The sequence below is a fragment of the Vombatus ursinus genome, unplaced genomic scaffold (assembly GCF_900497805.2).
Source record: "Vombatus ursinus unplaced genomic scaffold, bare-nosed wombat genome assembly UNPS02010284.1, whole genome shotgun sequence".
In the NCBI taxonomy this organism is placed as follows: Eukaryota; Metazoa; Chordata; class Mammalia; order Diprotodontia; family Vombatidae; genus Vombatus; species Vombatus ursinus.
The window spans coordinates 4,347,280-4,365,113 of NW_020950062.1; the positions used below are offsets into that span (position 1 = coordinate 4,347,280).

Genomic DNA, 17,834 nt, shown 5'->3' on the forward strand with positions numbered 1-17,834 from the left:
TGTGTGTGTGTGTGTGTGTGTGTGTGTGTGTGTGTGTGTGTGTGTGTGTGTAGGGGGTGGGATTTAGCTGACAATACAGAACATCATAAAGTTTTCGATTACCTTGACCCTCAACATAGCTGGAGAACTGGATGAGTGCCCCCAAAACTGGAAGCAGCCAGCACCAGGTCTTGCATTGAAAAGTCTTCATTTTATTTCCTGCCTTTTACATGAGATGTCTCAGCAAACCTAGAAACAGAGAGCACAGACAACTAAACATACCCTACTGACTTAAAGCCATACTGATAGAACAAGTCAAATGATCGCATCGCGCCCCTAAAGAAACCAATGATAACTGGCATTTACTCAGCATCTTGCAATTGACAAAATACCTCAAAAACATTATTTTGTTGGAACTCTCATCAAGGCTCATCTCAAGGGCCACCTCCAGGATGCCCTTCCTGGTTTTCACAGTTGTTATAACCTGCCACTGGAATTACTTTGGATTTAATTTGTGTGTATTTTGCATTTACTTATCTGTGTGTGTGTTGTATACCTCAATTAGAGCAGAAGCTTCTTGGGAACAGAGAGAATTTTGTTTTTGATTTTCTATCCACAGTGCCTAACACACAGTAGGTGCTAAATGGTTATTGAATTGAATTGAGTCTCAAAACAACCCCATGACATAAGTATTGCAGGTATTATTATCTCCATTTTAGAGATGAGGAAACTGAAGTTCAGAGAGGAAGAAAACCATACTGGCTCATGGTCACATACCTTTTAAGTATCAGAAATGAGTCAAACCCAGGCCTTTTTGATTCCAAGGTCATTAGTCTATTTTGTATGCCATTTCACCTGTTACCTTATTAAATATAAAACTTAATCAAAAGAAGAACATACAAAGATATTATATAGGCTTCAAGAGATTTCAAATCATTGGGAAGAGAGGGATATTAGTCACTTGTTTCATGTAGAAATAAAAGATGGAATTATAGAAACTGGGGGATTAGAAGGAGTCTCATAGATCATCAAGTCTAACTCTTATACTCAAAATTGAAATCTCTTCCACAGCACCGCCAGGCAGGTGGGCATCTATACATGTCCCTGGGCCTCTACCAAATGTCCCTTCTCCAGGATGAATATCTCATTTCTTTAACTGATCTTCATATTACATGATTTTTAATTCCTTCACCATCTTGGTAATCCTACTTTGGACATTCTCTAGCTAGATAAATATTGCCTCCATTTCTACCAGAAAATATATGTAATATTGCCTTACTTAGTGCCTTTTTGAAATTGGGATTGCAAAGTCCACTTCATACACCTGAAAACTGTTATTGAATCAGGCCTCAACCTTCTCTTCTCCAGGCTGAACAATTCTGAAAGATCTTGTCTGACAATTTGTAGATCACTTCTAAAGCTTCTCCAGATTTTGCTATTTTCATTTATAAGAATCAACCATGGAGTGGCTTATTTAAAAAAAAAAAAGCATGTGTGCTCAGTACTTACTTAAAAGGCAAGTCTAAAACTCTGTTAGAGTTTATTTTGGAGCAGGACTGCTAAAGCCTTCCCCAAAAGTTCAGCAAAAATGTCTGTAATGTTTCCTCTGTTTCAGGGAGAAATGAAGTAATAAGAGATAGTCATAACAGGGCATATATAGCTAATACTCCAGTAACCCTAGCCACACTAAGGCATCCAGGAAAGAAATGAGTGCTATAAGGTTCAAGGTAAGGATACTTAAAGACATCACAGGTCAGACAGGGATCCTTTTAAAAATAAATAGGTAAATTATTTGGAAGTCCAAAAATTAAATTTTATATCACTGCCTGCTAGTAAAGAGGAAAAAGTGACCTGAAACAAAAGAACAAGAGAACCCTTTCTGAAGTTCTTATATTTATTTGTTTGTTTGTTTGTTTAATCCACAAATTCCCTCTAGACTTAGGTGTGGAATAACATGATTTCATGCTTGGTGAAGGCCAACTTTCTGAGTCCACTGACTTGACTATCACATGCCATCTGAAAGGTACAAGTATAAGATGTCCCCACTCATAAATCACTACCCATTGTGGCCAGCTACCAAGCCTAAAGTTCTTACTTAGTAAGGGTCATTCCCTTGGATTAATGCCTTGACTCTTTTTACACATTAAATCATTATCAGTTACTCATCCTTTGGCATACCTTAGTTTATCAGAGATTTGTAAACTTGAGGGGCGGTGTAATGGAAACCAAACTAGCTTTGGAGTCATAAAAATCATAGATTTAGAGTTTGGAGGGACATTGGAAATTACCTAATTCAGACATTCTCAATCTGGGGTCCAAGAATTTGTTTTGTTTTGTTTTTCGTTTTTATAACTATTTCAATACAACTAATTTCTTTTGTAATCCTCTGTATTTCATGTCATGCATTTAAAAACATTATTCTGACAAGGAGTCCATAAACTTCACCAGATTGCCAAAGGGCAACAGGACACAAACAAGACTGAGAACGCCTGATCTAGTCCAACCCCTCTCATTTGAGAGATGAGAAAACCTGGCTCCAGAGAGGTTGAGTAATTTGCTCCAGTTCACCTAGGTAGCAAGTAACACACCTCTTTAGATTTTAAGTTTCTTGAGGGCAGGGCCTGTCTTTTCCCTCTTTTTGTATTCCCAACACTTAGCACTGTGCTTGGCACATAGTAGGCACTTAATAATTGTTTGTTAATTGATTGAAAGCTGGGATTTGAACCCAGCTCCTCTGTCTCTCAATCCAAAACTCTTTCCACCACGCCAAACTGCCTCTAAGGACTTGGATTTGAGTCCTGATTCTGCCCCTTATTCCTTGTGTCCCTGAGTCACTCCCAGTGCATCCAGCAAACATTTATTCCAAGTCTGCAATATGCAAGCCACTGTGCTTTGGGATGGATACAAAGAAAACAAAAAATAGTCCCTGCCCACAGGGACACTCCACTGGAGGGATATAATCTGTAAAAAGATAAGTATGTACAGGATAATTAGAAGAAAGAGGGAGACAAATAATTAGGAAGATCAGGAGAAGTATCCTGTAGGAGTGGACATATATGCTGATTCTTGGAGATAGCTAAGAGGTAAGATGGAGCTGAAGAAAGAGACAGAGAGACACACTTCACAACTTTCACAAAAGAATCACTTTCAGTCTTACCCTAGGTCAATCCTTTATACAACCAAAAGAGGAGGCATCAGTAAAATGTCCAAATAAGTCAGTCAGTCAATAAGCATTTGTTAAGTACCTACTCTGTACCAAGGACTGGAGAGACAAAGAAAAGCAAAAGACAGCCTTTGCCATCAGGGAATCACCAGAAAGTTTTCTTATCAGAAGATGGGATTTTAGCTGTGTCTTGAAGGAAGCCAAGGGAAGCTAAATGGTGCCATGGATAGAGTGGAGCCTGAAGTTGAGAAGACTCATCTTTATGAGATTGAATCTGGCTTCAGACACTCACCAGCTATGTGACTCTGGGGAAGTCACTTAACCCTCTTTCCTCATGTGTAAAATGAGCCTGAGAAGGAAATGGCAAACCACTCCAGTGTCTTTGCCAAGAAAACCCTAAAAGGGGTAAAAAAGAATCAGACACAACTGAAAAACAAGAGGTAGAGAAGAGGAGGAAGAGCATTCGGGGGAAGCGGGGGTAGCTAGTCAGTAAACTTACAAAGAGTCAGAAGCTATGGAGTGTGTGTTGGAAGTCAGTGTCATTGGATTGCAGAATACTAAGGGGAAGGAAGATATAAGAAGATTAGAAAGATAGGAATGACCAGATTGTGAAGGGCTTTAAATGCCAGACAGAGGATTTTGTATTTTATCCTAGAGTTGATAGAGAGCCACTGGAGTTTATTGAATAGAGGGATGACATTATCAGTCCTGTACTTTTCATTGTATCCAACTTGTCATGACCTCATTTGGAGTTTTCTTGGCATAGACACTAGAGTAGTTTGCCATTTCCTTCTCCAGCCCATTTAACAGATAAGGAAACTGAGACAAGCAGAGTTAAGTGACTTGCCCAAGGTCACACAGTTTATAAGTATCTGAGATCAAATTTGAAATCAGGCTTCCTGACTATAGTCCACTGCTCTATATACTGTGCCACCATGCTGACCCTTAAAAAGTATAGTGTCCTGGACTTTGGGAAGATTAATTTGACAGCTGAGTGGAGGATGGATTGGAGTGGGAGAAGACTTGACACAGCTGCCACAATAGTCCAGTTGTGAAATGGTGAAGGCCTACACCAAGATGGTGGCAGGATGGGAGAAGGGGAAAGAGATGAAGTGTTATGATGTTATGAGAGATGTTCTGAAAGAAAAATTGACAGGACTTGGAACAGATTGGATGTGGGAGGTGAGAGAGAATAGTGAACGACGATACCCAGAAAGCAAGATGGAAAGATGGTGAGGCTTTCAACAGTAATAGCGAAGTTCATAAGAGGGCTAGGATTGGGAGGAAAGATCATGAGTTTGGTTTTGGACATATTGATTTTGATTTATCTATGACAAGTCCAACTTGAAGAGTCTAATAGGTAGCTGGAGATGCAAATCTGGGGAAGAAAAAGCAGAAAAGCTACATGCCCTAGAAGTAATGATTTTTTCTTTTACTATTCCTTTCCCCAAATATTTTAAAAATAATTTTTACTAGAAACCAAGAGAAGATGTTGAAGAAAAAGGACATATTTGTCTTTTCAGCCAGGAATTATGCATCAGACAGTATACTATAGAATTTCAACAGAAGGAAAGAAAGAGTTGCTCACAAATCTGAAAATAAAACCAAGCAAACTTCTACTGTGTCCATCAACACCATCACAATTTCCATTGCAAGGTGATAGAAGCAATAATAAACATGGAATATATAATGCTAATCTTCATGGCATGCTTTGCTATTAAGACATAAATAAACCTGGGGTGCATTCAGTCTTTGCCAACTCTTCTTGAAGCTGAATTGGTGGAGTTTTGGAGTTTTCGAGGTGTGGGGGCTAGAAAATTGATTTTATTTGTTTAGTTTGCTTTTTACCAAAAACAGTTGTGGCCTCAGTTTGGGTTTGTTTTTTCTTTTCTTTCTCTTCAAACAATGTTTATTAGGATGACTAACACCACATTAGACTAAGTGGAGGCTTCAGTTTTTCCCAAGGTTTTCTGCCAAGTCCTTGAAATTCTGGATAAGAATGTTGGGGACAATCTTTATTCTTACTGGAAACACCATGCAGTGGATAGAGCACTGGGTTTGGACTCAGGAAGACTCATTCATCTTCATGAGTTCAAATCTGGTCTCAGATGCTTACTAGCTGTGGGAATCTAGGCAAGTCACTCAACCCTCTTTGCCTCGGTTTCCTTATCTGTAAAATGAACTGGAGAAGGAAATAGCAAACCACTCCAGTATCTTTGCCAATAGAAACCCAAAATGGGGTCACAAAGAGTTGGATATGACTGAGACAACTGAAGAGCCAGGTTGTAAAATGCTTTAAATACCAGAGGACTTGATATTGTCAGAATTGAATGCATCACCCTCTTTACATCAAGATTTACAAGCTCTTTCATTAGCATTGCCTAATTAGCAGCTAAACCAAATTAAAAACAAGCTCTAAAGTGCTGCTGGAGTATCATCAGAGCTCTGATGGCCATCATGGTATGTTGGAGAGATCTGTAGACTCTTAATCAGAGAGCCTGGGTTTGAGTCCCAGCTCTGACATGACCTTGGACAAGCCAATCAACTCTCAGGTCTAAGTTACCTTCTTTTTCAAATGAAGCGACTGGAGTAGTTCAGCAGTTCTTAGCCTGAGATCTGTAAACTTTGTCTTTTAAAAGGAACTTTTAATAACTGTATTTTAATATGTTTCCTTTGGAATCCTCTGCATTTTATTTTATGCATTTAAAAAATCTTACTCTGAGAAGGGGTCTATATAGGTCGCTAGTCTGGAAAAGGTATCCAGCACACAAAAAAATGATAAGAACTTCTAGTCTAAATAGTTTTTAAGTTCCTGTCCAGCTGGGACAGTTAGATTCTAACATATTCAGAAGACAAATGTCAGCACTCTCCTAAGCACCTACTGTATGGTAAGATGAGCTGAGAAAACTACACACAGAGACCAAAGCAATTCTGGGTACACACACTGAATCACTTGGCTAAGTATGCTGGGAAATGGCTTCATTAATAGTTCAAATCCCACAGGAGTGGGGGCCCTGAGACAATTCACTCTCCCCACCCAGCCTCTAAATCTTTCCCCAGTGTCTAAGGAATTTTCCAGGACTGATTTGGATTTTCCAAGAAAGACGATCTCGGACTCCCCTCTGTCCCTGGTAATTCCAGGCTGGCCAGTACTGATGCAAACACAAAGGCATCTGCAAAAACTGGACCGGTCTCAGACATGTAGCACGTCGGACACTCTTCGATTCACTGAATTTGGTTTTCCATGTTGTTCTCTATGGCAAAATCAGAGTGACCACCTTTGGGGGACCTGCCCTAATGTAGGGAGCAGATGGATGGCAGTAATTCAGAAAGATCCTGTTCACTGGTTCACTTCTGCTCCACCCCTAGTAGCAGGATGGTGGTGGGAGTAGGTAAAGGAGGCCGGATTCAGATTGGCTTATAGACAACCTTCCCCTCCCTCACAGGCTGCTTGTTACTCTTTTGGAGGGCTGCTTTCCCCTTTCAGGTCACTGCTGATATTCCTTTTAGTCAGATAGATTAATGGATAAGGAACTGGCCTTGGAAGTAGGAAGCACTGAGTTCACATCCTGCCACCTACATACTGTGAGAGCCTGGGCAAGTCTCCCAGTACCTGTCTTTGAATGGTACTCACATAGAAGAACATGCCCCAGGCTCCACTAGTGGGGAGTTATGTCAATCAAACTTATTGTCAAGATTTTAACCTCAGGCTCTCACCCCACTTATGTGAAGGCTGGTGGACATCATTCCACTCTCTATTCCCTGCCCCATCTGGAAAAACAAAACATAAAAAATAGCTATTCTTTTTCCTCCCCAGGCACTGTGCCTGCTCTCTACATACACCTGTTGGTTTTTTCATATTTAGATGTTTCCTTTGGTTTCTGGTTTTTTTTTTTTTGTCAATTCTTTAAAATCATGAGTTACAGAGGAGTTGAGGTTCTGTATGGGGAAAGAGATCTTACACATGGCGAGACCCCTACCCACATGAAAGAACAAGTCTGAACTTCTGTGTCTGCAGAGTGTTGCTGGAAAGCCCACACACAGTGAGATTTCCTTGAGGACACATTCCATGGAGTTCTCACCTTTGTATCCCCATAGCACTTAACAAAGTATTTAAGCACTCAATATTTAGTTGAATAAATGAATGAATGAACAAATGAATAATTTACAAAAAGTCCTTCACTACTCCTCTCCTCCCACCCCTATTGCTTTCATAGGGAAGACCCTGCCAAGAAGTTTTTGGACAAACATTATCTCGGCAATCCATTCCATAGAGGTAAATAACTGGTAAGTTTCTCTTTCAAGCGTATGGATGGAGGATAAACCACTAAGGTCACACAGGAAACACAGCAATTGATGGGTCTACTATGGCTTAGGTGATTCAGACTACCAGTAGATTAGCCTCTAATGGGGTTACTCCTGACTTCCTCTACTTCAATCCTTGACACCCACCACCAGTTCTCTCTGGCTTCAACTTTCCAGTCTATTCAGAAATCATTAGGATCTCACCCCAACCTGCAGACTAAGATCCCTCCAAATATTTAAGAGCCCATTTTAGCCCAAGGCAGGGGATACAAGGAACCCTAAAAAATGGTTAGTATCACAAAACCTCAGAGTTGGAAGAGATCTCAGAGGGCATTTGGTCCAAATTATTCCTTGAATCTCTTCCACAACTTCCCCTAAAAAGTGGATAACCAGTCTCTGCCAGTGGTGGGAGCAGAGTAGGGGAAAGTCTTTCACTTCAGGACAATTGTTAGGAGGTGTTTTTCCTTAAACAGAGCTGAAATTTGCCTCTCTACCGCTTCCACTCATTGCTCCTAGTTCTCATTTTTGGGCCAAAGCAGAACAAGTCTTGCCTCTCTGCCATGCGACAGTCTTTTAAATCATTGAATTCAGCTATCATATTCCTACCCTTAAATCTTCTGTTTTCTAGGCCTGAACTTCTCTTTGTATGGCATGATGTCTAGTTCTCTCAGCTTTCTGGCTGCTCTCTTCTTGACATTCTTTAGCTCATAAATGTCCTTTCTAAAACCTCGTGCCCAGAACTGAGGTTAATCTCCCAGATGTGGCCTCATCAGAACAGTGCATAGCCTGACTCTGACCTTCCTCTTACTGGCCCCTAAGACTCTTTTAAAAGAATCGTTGACATTTGATGAGGTTAGAAGGGTTCAGGGCATGGAGTCTGACAAAACTACTATAGTAATAAAGCCCAGTGACTTAGGATAGCCATGGGAAAACGTTTTATAGGCAGTCTGAGATGGACATTTGGGGCCCAAAAGAAGATTAGGACTACAGAGAGAAACTGAGGCACCACCAACACAGAGAGAGGTAGCATGATACTGTTGAAAGAATACTGGCTTTGGATTTTAATATGTATGCCTCCCAAGAGTATGACACACATTTTGGGGCTAAGAAAAAACACCAGATTTCAACACATTTAGACCTGGATTCTTTAGGACCCAGAAGCAAGGACTCCAGACTCCATTTTAAAATTAGTGACCAAATTGACTTCTGTGCCCTTCAGCCTCCCTTTCAGCTCCATAATGCTACTTACTGGAAGTAAGCTGAGTTCACACCTCCAGCAGGCATGATCTCCCTGTGACTCAGTTTCCTTAGTTTTGAGATGAGTTAAGAAGGTATCTTTCAACAATTTATCTCCACTAAACTTGCTCCTTATAAACAGTGTTTACATCTCCAGAAATTCACACTTCCAGGAGTTGTGAACTCACTCCCTGGACCTAGATAAAAATCAGTCTGAAGCAAGGGAATCCCAAATCATTTGGACTTGCAAGGTTCCCTAGAGGGGGACACACATTTCAGAGTGAAGAAAAGCCATCTGGCCCTGTTCTGTAGGACTGCCAAGAAGTTGACACAGGTTTTGGAGCCCAAAGAGACAGCCAGAGTTATTTACATCCTGTCCACCTGTAGAAATATCTCACTGTCTGTTATGAGACCAAGACAACGCAAGGTTCCTCGGTGGGCAAGCAGGCAAAGGAGAGCTGGAAAAAAGCTTCCAGAATCTGGCAAAATTAAATTGCACAATCAATGCAGCGAAGCCCCCAGTGAAGTGTCTGTGGAGCTGGGGGCTAGCTTTTTCGTGGACCCACTGAACACTTCCAAGAAAAATGCCCAGAACATTGAAATGCAGGCGTTCAAGGCTAATGGGGAGGCAGAGACGCCATTACCCAGGGCTGAAGACTGTTTGACCAGTGGCTCCAAATATCAAACAAATGAAGAAGAGGGAGATGAAAGCCATATTGAAGAAGATGACACTCAGCCTAGCCTAGTCATTGAGAACTTCAACCACCTGCATGATTCCTGTAAAGCAAAGAGCTCCCCATGCAATAGGCAGCTTCTTCTGGATTCCCCATCGACCTCAGGCCGGACCAAGAGACCTTGGCCACCTGGCAGTCTTGGTCCCACTTTCTGCTCCCACCCGGAATCTTCTGAGCCGGTCATGTTGCGTCAGGAAGTCAAGAAACTACACGCCAGGCTAGATGATATGACCAATGCCGTGAATGCTTTGCATCAACACACCCAAAACATGCAATGGATCCTGGAAGCCCAGGTGGAGGCACTTTGGGGTCAGAGTCAGAGGGAAATTTGCATTTGGAAGGCAACCACCTGGGATCAACAAGTCACTCCATCTCCAGAACATTCCTATTCCCAGCGCCCAGCATCCCCTGTCAGGGTGCTCCCCTCTCTACCTCCCCAGGCAGACCCTGTGGAGTACCCACATAGCCCGTCCCACTTATACCCCCCAGAATGGCTGGAACAACTGGGAAGCTGCCTGCAATCTACCCCAGTGCCCAGTGCTTTGAACCACGTTACAGGTCCCCAGCTGCCCCCTACACCTGTAGGGACAGCAGGAGGCTACCCCGAGGAAGACACTGACGCTGACATAATTGCCACATAGTGGTGACAGAATAGCTATGCAATAGGAGGGAGACACACCCACTTTTGTAAATAGTTCGTGTGGGAATTTTTTATCTTTGATTATTCATATTGATTAGGTAGATTTTGTTTTGTTTTGTTTTGTTTTCCTGTTCAGGGTTGGGATGTGGGAAAGACAAAAATAAATTCTTCTGAATTGAAATTTTCATTTTGAGAATGAGAATTGTAAAAAAAACAAAAAAACAAGAAAACAAAAACACCTAAATAAACCTTGGCTTCTATGCTTGTTTAAAAAAAGAAATAGGGGCAGCTAGGTGGTGCAATGGATAGAGCACTGCCCCTGAAGTCAGGAGGACCTGCGTTCAAATCCCACCTCAGACCAAACACTTGACACTTACTGGCTGTGTGACCCTGGGCAAGTCACTTAACTCCAATTGCCTAAAAAAAAAAAAAATTTAAAATAGAGGCAGCTAGGTGGCATAGTGGATAGAGCTCCAGCCTGGAGTCAAGAGGACCTGAGTTCAAATCTGGCCTCAGACACTTGATACTAGCTGTGTGACCTTGAGCAAGTCACTTAACTACAATGCCTAACCAAAAATAAATAAATAAATAAAAAGAATATTGGCTTTGGAATTATTAGACCTGTGCTTACTGTGCTACTTACTTGATGTGTGATTTGGTCAGATCATTTAAATCCTCTGGACCTCAGTTTCCTCATCTGTAAAATGAGAGGTTTAGAGTAGATGGTCTCTAGGGTTCTTTCAGTTCTAAATCTGTCCAATGTCTTGGGATCTATGACCTTAGGATCCTAAAAGAAGTAGTTTAAGCCTTGAGCACAAATAAGATTGCTAGGGAGTGAAGTAAAAAGGAAGAAAACCAAGGGCAGACCTAGAAGAACTCCCACTGTGGGAGAAGAAAGAGGACTGGGAGTCAGAAGAAGCAGAGAAAGAGAGGAACCAAGTAAGTATGGTATCTCTCAAGCCAAAAGAAAGACTGGTCCGCCATGAAGAGATTATTCACTGGAAACGAAGTAGCACGAATGAGATTAGATAGATAGATAGGTAGATGGGTAAGTAGACCAATAGATATAGAGATATAGATGTAAAGTTCTTTGCAAACCTTCAAGTGCTACATAAATGCTATTATTATTATTATTATCATTATATGCCCAGAAAATGGGGAATGACTAAATTTTGGTACAGCAATGTAATGGAATAGTACTGTGGAGAGACAGTAGAAGGGAAGAGAAAATGTAAGAGATGTAAAAATCAATATAAATTCTTTTTTCAAAAGAAAGCATCTATAGAAGAAGATAATAAGTTCCTCCTTATTCTAGGTTTCCTAGAAAAGACTGAATGACCACTTATTGGGGAGAGGATTCTTTTTCCAGTATGGATTAGACTGGATAGCCTCAGTAGTTCCTCCCAACTTTGAAATTCTGTTATTCTGTAAGAGAAAGACAATTACTTTCCTGTAGTTGACTCCATGGCTGCCCCTATGAATAGGCAAAATTTGTATTCAGACCCATGTGACCTCTTTTTTGGTTCTTCAACCCATTTCTGACCCCTGCTTTCCCCATAGGAATCTACCCTGGGTTCCATTCCCAAAGAGAATGTCCTAACCCCAGCTAGTGTATTAGTTCAGCAATGTTCAGCCACTCAACTTGTAGGTGACCTGACTCTTCAAAACATCTAACTTCTATTCCTGAATATGTTACAGCAGATGAAAGTCATGTGACTCTTCTGGTTAACTGCTAAAAATTGCAAAAGAAAAATGTCATGATGTAATGAAAGGGGCACTATCCTTGGATTTGAATTCAAGAATTAAGATAACCTTGGTTGTCTTTGGAATTTTGGAGCAACTGGGGAACCGCCTGCAATCTACCCCAGTACTCAGTGCTTCATACTAACTTTGCCACTTACTAGCTGGATTAGTCAACCTGTCGCTTCAGTTCTCTGAAACTCTGTGTCCTTTTCTATAAAATAGAGACAATTAGTATATACCTACTTCACAGCACTGTTGAGAGGAAAATGTGCAAACATTAGATCAAGGGTTCTTAACACAGGGTCCATGGACCCCTTATGTAATCTGTGGATAAATTTCAGAGGGTTGGTGACCTTGGATGAGGAAAAAAAAATACTTAATTTTCACTAATCTCTAGTTAAAATGTAGCCTTTCAGCTCTTTTTGTGGTGGCTAAGAATTAGAAGTCGAAGGAATGTCCATCAATTGGGGAATGGCTGAACAAGTTGCAGTATATGATTGTGATAGAATATTATTGTGCTATAAGAAATGACAAGCAGGATGATTTCAGAAAAAACTGGAAAGACTTACATGAACTGATGCAAAGTGAAATGAGCCAAACCAGGTGAACATTGTACATTGCTACTCCACTTATTCAATGAAGAATTGTGAATGACTTAGTTATTCTCAGCAATACAATGATCCAAGACAATCCCAAAGGACTAATGATGAAGCATATTATCTGCCTCCAGAGAAAGAACTGAAATTGTTTGAACACCAACTGAAGCTTACTATTTTTCATTTCATTTTATTCTTTTTCTTTTATTTGACTCTTCTTGTACAAAATGACTAATATGGAAATGTTTCACATAATTGCATATGTATAACCTGTATCTAATTGCTTACCATCTTAGGGAGGGAAGAAAGAAAGGAGGGATAGAATTTGGAACTCAAAACTTTATTTAAAAAAGTTATGAATTGTTTTAACATGTAATTGGGGAAAAATAAAATATATTAAATTTAAAATCTAGCATTTCTTTCTATTATGTATGTAGGCAACAAATATTATTCTGAGTTTCACAAGACTGCCAAAGGAGACCATGACACAGAAAAGGTTAAACATTTCTGCATTAGATAAATGGGAATTATTATTTTGACTCTAGAATCATAATGAGCATGGGGTATTTGCCTTTTAATACTTGGAATGCCTTTAAACTCAAAGGAATGAATCTCTAATAGTGGAAGTTCAAGTAGTATGGGACATATATTTAGAAGTGGAAGGTTGGTTTCCCATATAGATGACCACATGCTCCAGCTTTTCTTAAGGTGAGCCCTAGCTGGTTCCATAAATTTGGGAAGAGGTATAAGGCTTATAGACTAGAGAAAGTGGCATAGCAGAATGCCTTGAACAGAGGTGCCAAACTCATCACCAAAGGGTCTCAAAACTCTCCTCCCCCAACACCAGATTAAAATATAATTGGTAAATTTCTAAAAAAAGTAAATAAAAATGTAATGCAACATATATAATGTTAATTTGTGGTTTTCAAGTCAATATTCGCCTACAGGGATTTGTTTCTATTTGAGTTTGTTACCACTGGTCTAGAGGAAAGAACACTGGATTAGGAATCTGGGTTCTAGTCCTGGTTCTTTCAATGACTCATCAATGCTTCTCACTAGCCTCATCTGTAAAATGATGGCAATGGTTTAGAGTCTATACCTAGAATGAAATGCCTAGACTCAGAAATCCCTACGGTCCTTTCCAGTTCTAATATTCTTTAATTCTAATTCTCCTGGAGAAATTATTAATTGTCTCTAAGAGGAATATCTGAGAAATAGCAAGTACCATTTAGGACAAAAGGGTCCTCTCTTCTTCCTGAAGCAGCTCTAAAGCCATCCCTAGTACTTCAGGGCAAGACTAAAGAATCCTGTCCCAGGTGGCTCTGAGAAGTCTGGTTTGGTGGAGGTTGTTCTATCTAAAGGACCCCTAGGAGGCTAGGGCTACAATGGAGGTTCAGGTTCACTCTAGCCTAGGATCCCTTGGAACCAGAAGGGGTCTCCCAGGCTGAATGGAGATTTTGTAAGATTTTCCCAGGGTTATTCTAAAGGGAAAAGTTACTTTAGTGCCTTAATAGGAAGTTAAATACTTAAGAGCAGATACAGAAAAGCTATAACCTCTTGCCAGCATCTGCCTAATGAAACACACACACACACACACACACACACACATACACACACATACACACACATATCATCTAAGCCTTTTTGGACAAGGATGAGTTCATGTGACCTTCATTCATTCAATCAAGCATTTATTGAGCTTGCCTGTATGCCTACATCCCTGCTGCTTTGTCACCTCCTCAAATAGGACAGAAGGTTCTCCTCACAGCAAGAGATCCAAAGGGATCACAGAACAGAGAAGAACACAAGGGATAGAGTTCTAGCACCTCCTTGTCTCTTGTCTATGGTTAGTAATTCAACAGCAAGACAGATGGAAGTTACAAGTAAAATAATTTTCTTTATTAGCATCTGCAGAATGATGAACTTTTCTAAGGTAAATAGCTCCCTTCCACTCTCTAATCCTTTCCCACCTCTAACAGCAGAAATGTGCTGACAGTGGTAAAAGGAATAGTTCTCTCAGGGGCCCCATCTGAGAGACCCCCTCCAAAACTCCATTTTATGTAACAAACGACATTTTAAATAAAGATTTGTCTTTGGAAGAGGCCCCTTGGGATTGAGTTGACCCAGGGCCCCAGGTCAGTGGCTGACTTTCATGTCATCTTTTCGAAGAAACTTTTTTAAAGGCCCTCAGGGCTCAAGAATAGCTAACTACTTATGCACCCTCCCCTCAGTAGATCTCAGCAATAGTTTTTTTCATGAAATTCTAGACCACCCACCCGAACCTTAGCTGAGCTCTCCCAAGCACATGTAGGTCCATTCCCAACCACTCAATCTCTCCTCCACGCCCTCAAACCCCAAACCCAAATGCCCAAAAGAGAATCAGAGAGGCGTGCAAGCTCCAAGCTAAAGCAAGTCATGACTCCTTGACTCCCTCTAGTTGGAAAGAAGAGTCAAGTTCCGAGCAGCATGCCAAGACCATTAACCCACATCATCCTGGTGGCCAAGAGAAACTGGAGTCTAGAGAGCCTCTAAAGCTACTAAGAGTCCTCCCCTGCTCATGCCTTGATCACTTTTCCTCTTCCACCCATGGACCCAGTTTTTGCGCAGTGACACTGCTTCCCCCACTAAACACATGCCCAGTGATACGAGTCTTGATAGAAGTCGGGAGAGAAGAGCCCACCTCGGGTCTGGGTGTGCGTCTCACTATAGGAGAATGAAAGAGGGAGGGAAAGGAAAGAGAGAAGGGAATGGAATGCTCGGGCACAGAGAGCTCTCCAGCACACCCTGAGGAAAGACCTCTCTCCCTCCTCTTCCAACCCATCCAAGGCTCTACAGCAGCCTCTCCTGTCGCTTCAGAGATCAAATGCATCAGGGCATCCAGCTATCCTGGCAGCAAGCCCGGGAGGGACTGCCCCCGCTCAAAGTCCCTGTCCCTAAGCATCCAGCCTCTAAGACCTCCCCTTTCTTCTCGCCCGCTGCTTGCCCAAGCACCCGAGAAGGGATGCAAGCGTACGTGTGTACTAGTGTGAGCTTGTTTGTGTGTGTGAGTGTGTGTGTGTGTGCGTGTGTGCCTGAACAGGGGGCCATGCAGAGCTAGCGCCACTATTAAGGACTCTCCCAAGGCAGCCTCAGCTGTATCCTTCCCCTGAAATTCCCTAAGCTTGTCCATCCCCTGCCGTCCAAACATGTAGTCTTAGAGAAGCCGATGGACATCGCCTTGAAAGCAATAATTACCGTCCCCCCAACCCACCGGAACAGGAGTAGAGAAGGGTCGGGAGATGTTAAGAAGTTGACAGGTGACTCTCCGACTTTCATAGAGGAGGCTAGGAAATGAAGGGAAAAGAAGCTTGAAACTGACCTGTGCGAGGGCAAGGTACTTGGAGAGGGGGAACTCTTGGTGCCTGGGAAAAGAACAGAGCTCCTCCGAGGGCTATCCCAGGACTCGCTCTCTCCCTCTTCCCTTCTCCTCTTTTCTCTTAGCTTCTTCCTTTCTCTCCCTGCCTCCAGGAGGTGTTTTAGGGTCTCTCTCCAGCTGTTCCCTCCTTCTGGGAGACCTGGATCTGATAAGAAGAAAGACGAAGAAAAGCAGGAGGCCAATTATAGAGCGGAAGGCTAAGGGGGGGGGGGTTGCTCCTGGGAGTGGGAGGTGGGGTGGGGTGGGGTGGGGTGGAGAGAGAGGAGGGATAAATCACCATCCATCTCTACATAGACGCCCCACTCCTCCTCCCACTCTTCACCCCACCCCCACCCCCAACTGTGAGAGATTTCAAGAAGTGGTCCCTGCTCCGGGGTGCCGGGCTACTAGTTCCCTTCCATCCCCAAGTTTTGTGGACAGGGAAACGTGGACTTTTAAGCACGCAAAGGTTTGGGGCTCTACTCTCTAAAGGAGTCACATATTTCTCCAAAGCTAGGTTTTGGACTCTGCACGAGGATATAAGGAATTTTACAATCGATGAATTTTGCAGGTGCTGGAGCTTCTCAAGACACTCTTGGCTTCTTTCTTTCTTTTTTCTTCCCGTGACTATGTCCCCCACCCCATCCCACTAGCCCTGAGATCCCTAGGACTCTCGACTACTGTAGTATTTTAGCTAGCTGATGGTTTGATTCTACATGGCGGGGGGGTGGAGGGGTAGAGAAGAGAAACTGACTTCTGCCTTCTTGCAGGAACTAAGAATTCTACAAGCACCCAAGAAAGGAAGATTTGAAATACAGCCTCGTCGCTGATTTGGGGGGGAGGGGAGGAGGGGAAGAGAATGAGACTCCTTGCTTCCTCAATCCAGTCGCAGCATTTATCAAGAGCCTCCTTTTTCAAGGAGCTGCGGATACAAAGACAACACCCGCCTGGCTTTCATTTCCCGCGTCCCTCAAAGAGTAATAAATGTAGCCCACTGTTTCGTTGTAGAGAGAACAGGGGCCCGTGGTAGCTGATGGCGCAAGTGGCATTTCCCTGCCACCCACTCTTTGTCTACTATCTGTAAATGCCACTCGGTACTTGGGGAAAGAGAGTGCTTAATAGGGTCCCCGTTTTGTGAAACTGCACATATTCTAACCAAGCGTAAATTACTCCCACACAAAGAATAGATGGAGAGATTTACGGGCGGAGGCAGTGAATTGTGAAGACCAAGTAATCTACAGGAAAAAAGTATGGCCAAATAGCACCGCGGGGGTAGGGGGAGGGGGCTGGAGGAAGAGACTCGGTGAAAACCTCAGTGTTTTTACAAGGCACTTGCTCCCTCCCTTGCATTTAAGGATTTCCCCAGGGTCCTAGCATACGCAGTGTCCACCACCATCCTTCAATTCTCTTCCCAGGAGAGGTGCTCCAGCCTGGCCCCAGTCAAATTTGAACGAGACAGCCCCCAGCTCAGATCAGTGCCCCGAACTCTAATAAGCTCCCCATTCCCACCTCCACCCCCACCCCACCCCCCGCAGGAGCTGCACAACCTCCACCGCCGCCGCCGCCGCCCTGAATTCTTTCGGTCACTTTCAATCTAGGAGTCTCCTTCACAGCTAAGCTGCATGGAGGAGGCAGGTGGCCCCTTGGGCACCGTTTCGCGTCTGCGCTTCAGTAAATGCAGTTCTCAGGAGTCATTCTTCCAGCAGAGCTTTCGAGGAGAAAAGCCACGAGTACAAGCCATAGCCGACTCGCCGTTAAAAAGTACCCGGACGCCACCTGGTGTCTGCATGGGTTGCATTTAAAGTTGGATCTGGGGCAGGTGAAATGGAAAAGTTAGGGAACACTGGCTCACTTTCTGGGCTGGTCATAGGAAAAATGAAAAAAGTCGCAAAGTGTGTACCATTGCTAGAGTTTCTGGGCAAGCAAAGGGCCCTACCCCTCCATTTGTGCCATTGATCTTATCCCTTCCCCCTCCACATTGTGGTCTCCAATCACTCACTCTCATCTTCCATTTTTCCTGGCCCATTGATTGGCTTTTTCCAAG

The 17,834-nt window shown here is 42.7% G+C and overlaps 1 protein-coding gene across 2 annotated transcripts in view; it reads right to left on the minus strand.

Moving 5' to 3' along the window:
- Positions 1–17,372, minus strand: part of COL14A1 (collagen type XIV alpha 1 chain) — a 250,358-nt gene extending 232,986 nt beyond the window's left edge. The window contains exons 1-3 of one of the 2 annotated variants that reach the window (XM_027854062.1): positions 17,338–17,372; positions 15,755–15,956; positions 103–228 (exon numbers count right to left, since the gene is read on the minus strand). In XM_027854062.1, the coding sequence (XP_027709863.1) occupies positions 103–190 (88 nt within the window). In that variant the 5' untranslated portion in view covers positions 191–228; positions 15,755–15,956; positions 17,338–17,372. The remainder of the gene's footprint in view (positions 1–102; positions 229–15,754; positions 15,957–17,337) is intronic. The other variant, XM_027854061.1, reaches the window with a different exon arrangement.
- Between the last annotated feature and the right edge of the window lie 462 nt (positions 17,373–17,834).